The following is a 7,051-nucleotide window of genomic DNA, read 5'->3' on the forward strand; positions in this document are numbered from 1 at the left end:
TCACCAGCCACGTCGACGGGCGCCGCCGGTCCCGCCCCTTCATCGGGTCCCGCCCCCCCCGCTGCTGCGTCAGCGCCTGCGCGCTTACGCAGAACGCTCGATTTGGCCCTCAGCATCCTTGCCAACTGCTGCACGGAGGGGGCGTGTCGGACTGAAGTGCGCAGACTCGGCGGTATTCTCCCACTTGGTGAGTGTCCAGCTGTTCGTCCTTCGCCTTGACTCGGTTTTGCCCCTTTGCTGTTCCCCTTCCTGACAACGGATTTAAAGCGACAGGATCTCCGAAGCCCAGAATCTCTGGGGGATCTCGCTATTTTGGGATGATTTTTCCCCCTTCATGGAAGAGGACAGGGTTTGTGACGTCACAGGGTCTTCTGTGATATCACGACCTCTTGTGTGACGCAACAGCCCCCCTAGTATTCTGGGTTCTTCTCCCACTGTGATGTCTATCTTTAAATACTCAGCGAGCTATATCCCACGATAGTCCTGTTTTCAGCCCATATAGGCTTATTAAAATAGAGTTAAGACAATTATTTGAATGATTTTGGAGTGGTGAACTCAACTTAGGCCAGAGTGATGTCTTTTAAGTTGCCATAATGTAGTTCTTTACTGAAATACCCACGTCATGGAGGTGACCCCCACCCCACCCAGACTTGGATCTTTTTCTGGTAGTTGACCCAAAGTGGTCATTTGCTTTCTAGCTCTTTATCCTATACCCACCTGGAATTTGTTTGAGGAACAATCTCTAAATATAATAGGTATAACTTGCTTCTAAGATATAGGTAAGAGGAATTCCCAACTCTTGGATCTTTTTCTGGTAGCTGACCCAAAGTGGTCATTTGCTCTCTAGCTCTTTATCCTGCACCCACCTGGAATTTGCTTGAAGAATACTCTCTAAATATAATAGATATAACTTGCTTCTAAGATATAGGTAAGAGGGATCCCCAACTCCCATATAAGCACTCAAGGTGATTTGAGTATAGCATATGAGGCAGTCTTTATTTCACCCCACCAAAAAAAATGCAGAAAATGCAGATGACCCTTAGGAGCTCATAAAAACATGCAGAAAACATATAAGACACTCAAAGGACGTTGAGACATTCCCCCAGCATTCTGGAACACAGGCTCAAGCATAACAGCTCATAAAAAGAGTCTAAAAGTAGACTGTTATGCCCCTTCCTTGGCCAGCAGAGAGAGAATTCCCTTTGATAAGAGTTCATTCTTCTGAGTCCCAGTCATGCTTCTTGGGGACAACCATAGTCATTAGGATCCAATCAGAAGTTGTGGGTAATCTTTTTAATAAGGTACCAGTGTCAGTATTCTGTAGGAGGAAAGAAGAAAGACTCATATTGGAGGAGGGTTCATATTAGCTTTTGTTACTGACCAACTCCAGGGAATGCTATTATTTAATCATTGTTTTCATTTGTATTTCTGTTAAGATTAAGGTTGTAAAAATAGGGTTTATTATTTACTTGACCAATAGAAAATTCAGAACTCAGGTTGAGAAATTTAGTACAAATCATACAGCAAATCACTGACAAATTGGGATTTCAAAGTACAAAAAAATTTTATCCACAAAGTGATGAAATTCATTTAAGTGCTTGTTTTATGCAAAATAGTAGTTCTGAGATGGGATGAAAGGGTGAAAATTTAGATGATACTTTATGCCCTTACAATCTACTAAAAAATAAGCCCCTGAAGTGTGTCTTCTTATCCTCTGGCTCAATTTTTTCCCCTAGTAAGCATCCTACAGTGTGTGAGGACTGACAGCATACAAAACCGGACAGCCCGAGCCTTAGGGAACCTGGCTATGGAAGCTGAAAGCTGTGGAGATATCCACAGGGCTGGTAAGAATTTCATGAGGCAAAAAGGGGATGAGAACAGCAGGGAGGGTGTACCCAAATTTTGGAGAAAAGGGAAAACAGGAGTTCAGAATTGGAAGAGTCAAACATGTTTCTTCACCCTTCCTTTTCATTCTGTTATCTAGGTGCTGTGCCTCTGCTGGTTGAGATCCTCACTGCCTCTCAGGATTCCCAGTGTCTCCAGAGTGTCGTCCGTGCCCTCCGCAACTTGGCTGATTCACCTCAGCACCGCCTGGCCCTGGCTCAACAGGGGGCAGTTAGACCCCTGGCAGAGCTACTGGCTACAACTTCTGACCCCGCCTTGACTTCAGCCCTGGCCCGGGCCTTGTTGGAGCTAAGCCGAGGCTGCTCACGGGCCTGTGCTGAACAGCTAAGCCTGGGTGGCGGACTGGGACCCCTAGTGAGTCTGGCCACTCACCCCAAGCGGACAGTACGTGATGCAGCCATCCTGACTCTGGCCAACCTATGTGCCCAGGGCCTAGTTCGTCCTGCTTTGGGCAATGCTGGTGGCGTGGAAGTACTACTTAGTGAACTCCGGAGGAGAAGGGGGCCCAGTGGGGCAGGCCCAGTGTCCCAGCAAGCCCTGGTACGGGCTGTCTGTCTTTTATGCCGTGAGGCCATTAACCGAGCACGACTAAGGGATGCTGGAGGTCTGGAGCTGCTCATGTCCCTTCTGAGAGACCCACGGGCAGGAGCCTTTCACCCTCGTGTGGTAGCAGCACTTGTTGGTTTCCTGTATGACACTGGGGCCCTAGGAAGACTGCAAGCACTAGGGCTTGTGCCATTGCTGGCAGGGCAGCTAAGTGGTGAAGTTGGAGAAGAAGAGGAAGAGGGCCGTGAGGCTGCCTCCTGTGACTTTCCTGAGGAACGGACCCCAGGGCCGACAGAGGCTGGGAGCTTCAGGAGCCTCAGGTAAACCAGCATCTTGAATAGTCTCTCTAGATTCACAATTCCTGATCGTTCTGCCACTCTTTTCTAAGTCTTATAATCCTTGATATAATGGCATAATAGATAGAGGACTGGACCTGAAGTCAGAAAGCCCTGAATTCAAATCCAGTCTCAGACATTTATTAGTTGTATGACCTTGGGCAGGCCACTTAATTTTTGTCTGCCTCAGTTTTCTCATCTGCTAAGTAAAAGTACTTATCAGGGTTGTTGTTTTAAAGTAGCATATAAATTCTGGCTATTTTTAATTAATGCTTAAACTAAGTGCCTATTATGGTCCCAGGCACTATGATAAGTACTTTACAAATATGATTTCTGTCAGACCTGATAGGATCACTAAATGCCTTTCTCTTTGGTCTCCAGGTCATGGCTAATATCAGAAGGCTATGTTGTGGCACCTGGAGATATCTCCCCAGATTGGTCCCCTGAACACTGCCCTCTGCCAGAGCTTCCAGCTGTTCCAGTCAGATCCCTCCAACAGCAATGTTCACAGGATAGCCTTTCCTTTTCCACGGTGTCCCATCCCCCACCAACCTCTACTCCAAACCCTGCTACCCTAGGCCTGGAAACCCCAAGCACCTCTCAACTAGAGACTCCTAGCCACTCAGGCAACATCCCAAACCCTTCACCACCCCCACTGAGGACATCTGGTCGGGCTGAAGAATTGTGGGGACGGGAAGGGCCAGCCCTCTTACTCTTGTCACGCTTCTCACAGGCTCCAGATCCCAGTGGGGCACTGGTGACTGGCCCAGCATTACAAGGTCTACTAGGCTACGTGACTGGGGCCCCTGGTCCCCCAAATCCTCGGGCCCTAAGAATTCTGGCCCGCCTCACCTGCAACCCTGCTTGCCTAGAAGCTTTTGTTCGAAGCTATGGTGCTGCACTCATCCGGGCCTGGCTAGTGTTGGGTGTTGCCCCAGATGACTATCGGACATCAAAGCTCCCTCGGGTTCGAGCAGGAGATCGAAAACATAGAGAACTAGGTGAGTGATCCATTTCTTCTTCCAAACACTTAAACTTGGTTTTCTTGCCCCTTAGTCTCTCTTTAGAACACAGAAGTTCTTTCTTCCCAATACCCAGGTCACTGTGCTTCCCATCTCCTATTTTTCCCTTGATCTCACGTGACCTCCTTTCCTGCAATGTCATCCCTCCAGAACTGAGGTGTCTTAAACATGTTACTCTTATTGATCAGAAATATCTGGACCCTTCCTCTCCTTCCAGGTGAAATGTTACTCCAGAACCTGACAGTTCAGGCTGAGTCTCCCTTTGGAGTGGGAGCACTTACCCATTTGCTTCTCTCTGGGACCCCAGAAGATCGAGTTGCCTGTGCACTGACTCTGCCCTTCATCTGCAGGTATGGGATTAGGGACAGGGAACACCTCCCACAAGTGGTGGGAAAGAATGTTCCTGGGGCAGGCACTTGCCAGGGATAGGGGGATGGAGAACAGAAATTTGCAAAAGATTCATAGGTGTTTGGGCCAATCTTTGTTACCCTCCTTTTTTTTTGCTTCTTTTGCCTATGAAATCTAGGTTCTCTTAGTGTCTGCCTACTCTCCTTTGACTCTACAGCCATTCCCTAAATACCTACCCTAGTTCCCTTGGCTTCTCTATTATTTTCTTCTCTTTGACTCTCCCTCTCATCTTCCCTACTTCCTTATTTCTCTCTTGGCTCTATGCTCTCTACTTCTCTGTCCTAAAAATATTCATCCTCAACGTTTCCCACAGCCTCTTCTATGGGGAAACCAGAGCTAGTTCTCATTTCATTCCCTCTTTTAGCAGAACAGGATCTGATCTAAACTTGGTAGTAAGTACCTAGGAGTGGACAAGGTCATAAGCCTAGTTCAGGGGCACCCAGAGAGCTGCAGTGTTTCTAGCAGGAACTTGTACTATGCCCTCTTATAAGGTGTAGGAACCTTGTATTTGCCTTGAGTGCCCTAACTGACTCTTTTTTCTTTCAGGAAACCAGCTCTCTGGAGACGTCTGCTTCTGGACCAAGGTGGTCTCCGCCTCCTCCTGACAGCACTTTCTCGTCCAGCCCCTCACCCCCTCTTCCTCTTTTTTGCTGCTGACTCCCTCTCCTGCCTTCGATGCCTAATCTCTCCATCTGTGGACTCTGCCCAGCCTCCAGTGGATTCTTCTCCAACCTCCCCTTGCCTCTATGGGCAGCTGCTGGGCCCTACCCCATCCCTAGTCCCTGACCTCCATTTCCTGCTGGACTCAGGCCTCCGCCTGCCTGCCATTCGGGCCTCTGCAACTGATGCCTCCCCCTTTTTCAGAGCCTTGCTATCAGGAGGCTTTGCTGAGGCTCACTTGAATGTGGTACCACTGAGAGGCCTCTCTCCAGGGGCTGCTTGGCCTATCCTGCACCATCTCCATGGCTGCCGGGGCTGTGGGGCTGCCCTACAGCCCATCCCACCTCCAGGCCAACCCCTCCTGGGCTCCGAGGCAGAAGCTGCCCTGGAGGCTGCTGGCCGATTTCTACTGCCTGTCCTAGAGGAAGAACTGGAAGAGGCTGTGGGGAGTGTGCACTTAGGGCCTTGTGGTCCCCCTGAGGCAGTAGGCGAGGTGTTCCGTCTTGGAGGAACCCGTCTTGCTTCAAAATGTGCCCACTGGACCCTGGGACCTGGCCGGAGCCCACAGGCCAGGGCAACAGCCCTGGCTGGACTAGTAGAAGCAGCAGGCGAGGAGGGCGGGCCCCTGACTGAGGCCCTTTTGGGGGCTGTGATGGGGATGAGAGGGAGGCTGTGACTAGGGCCACAGCCCCAGGACTGAGGTTCCCTGGTACCAGGACAGAGGAGATGCTCTATAGGACCTTAAGCCTGGCCCCAGGGACCAGAAAAGGATGCTTCTCTGGAAAAAGAGAACTGTTGCCTGGGGGGAGTTGAGGGGAGGGGGAGGGAGGGAGAGGGCAGATTCCAGGGAAGAGGAGCCATGGAAAGTACAAGAAACTAGAGGGGGAGAATAGGATAGAGAAAGAAGAATGAGAATGGCCTGGGGAAGCAAAATGGAAGGCCAGAGGGCTCGGGAAAGATATGGAGAGCACAGATCTACGAGGACTAGAGTGAAGAAAGCCCTCAGCACCCAAAAGGAGCCCCATGCAGAGGCCAGACTGAAATTAAAGGCTTCAGAATTGATTACCTCATGCAGGGTGTTTCTTTTTTGTCTCAAAAGGATCTTTTCTCAGGGGCAGCTGGGTGGCTCAGTGGAATGAGAGCCAGGCTTAGAGATGGGAGGTCCTAGGTTCAAATCTGGCCTCAGACACTTCCTAGCTGTGTGACCCTGGGCAAGTCACTTGACCCCCATTGCCCACCCTTACCACTCTTCCACCTAGGAGCCAATACACAGAAGTTAAGGGTTTAAAAAAAAAAAAGGATCTTTTCTCAGATTTTTTCCCCCTACTTCTACTCGACCAATTCACATTTCCATCCTTATTCTAGTTGAGGAGGCATAACCCTTAAGTCATGTACCCTGGGAAAGATGAGATCATAAGCCTGGGCTGACTTGTGGGATCCCTATGTATACATATGACTAGATACAAGGTTGTGGTTAATTTTTTCCCACATGACCTGAGCAGATCTCTACAGAGGGCCCTGGGGATTCACCCAAGTGGCTACAAAAAGCTTCAGTCCCTGGGCCCAATTTTCTTTTTTATAGAGGGGGTAGGCATGCTGAATGGGAAGGGATATTGAAAAAAATGGCTTTAATATGGTGACCAAATACATGGGTTCTTTCAGTTTTACTTTATGGCTCTGCACAAGCCTTAGCCAGAGTTCCCCCTTGAGGGGCTTGGGGTCTTCTGTATGCGGCTTTCCATGTGGCCTAGGACTCTAGAGAGTCTACTTCAGTGAATGAATATTTCCATCCCTCTCCATCTGTCTTCCCCAGTTTTTATTCTCTGTGTGTGTGTGTGTCTGAATTGATGGCAGTCCCTAGAGGGGTTTCCCTGGGCTTCTGTGTCTCAGAGAGTCTAGACTCCTCTGTCCCTCTGGCTTTCTCCTGCAGCTCTTGGTTTCTCTGGTGCTATTGGTGGAGGGTTCTCAGTTCCAAGCCCCAGCTCTCACCACTCTAGTGTCTGGCTGGGGTGTGGCTGTTCTGAGGGTGTGTCTCCCCTCCCTGTTCTAGTCTGTCACCCTCCTTGGGCTCCCCTCAGGCCCCCTTCTCTAGCCTCTCTCCCTGCTAATTCTCATCCCGCCCCCCATTCCATCTGGTCCCCGCTTCCTTACATGGTCACAGCCGGGGCCTCCCTC

At 49.8% G+C, this 7,051-nt stretch overlaps 1 protein-coding gene across 1 annotated transcript; it reads left to right on the forward strand.

Annotated features, from left to right (window-relative positions):
* Nucleotides 1-73: 73 nt before the first annotated feature.
* LOC123254536 (armadillo repeat-containing protein 5-like) lies at nucleotides 74-5,939 on the forward strand (the record flags this gene model as incomplete). Its single annotated transcript, XM_044683535.1, has 7 exons — nucleotides 74-187; nucleotides 1,737-1,844; nucleotides 1,985-2,771; nucleotides 3,168-3,272; nucleotides 3,345-3,787; nucleotides 4,026-4,158; nucleotides 4,763-5,939. Coding segments are annotated over 7 exons (2,480 nt in total), but the record flags the coding sequence as incomplete, so codon positions are not given.
* Nucleotides 5,940-7,051: the final 1,112 nt, after the last annotated feature.

The sequence above is a fragment of the Gracilinanus agilis genome, unplaced genomic scaffold, assembly GCF_016433145.1.
Source record: "Gracilinanus agilis isolate LMUSP501 unplaced genomic scaffold, AgileGrace unplaced_scaffold24305, whole genome shotgun sequence".
NCBI lineage: Eukaryota > Metazoa > Chordata > Mammalia > Didelphimorphia > Didelphidae > Gracilinanus > Gracilinanus agilis.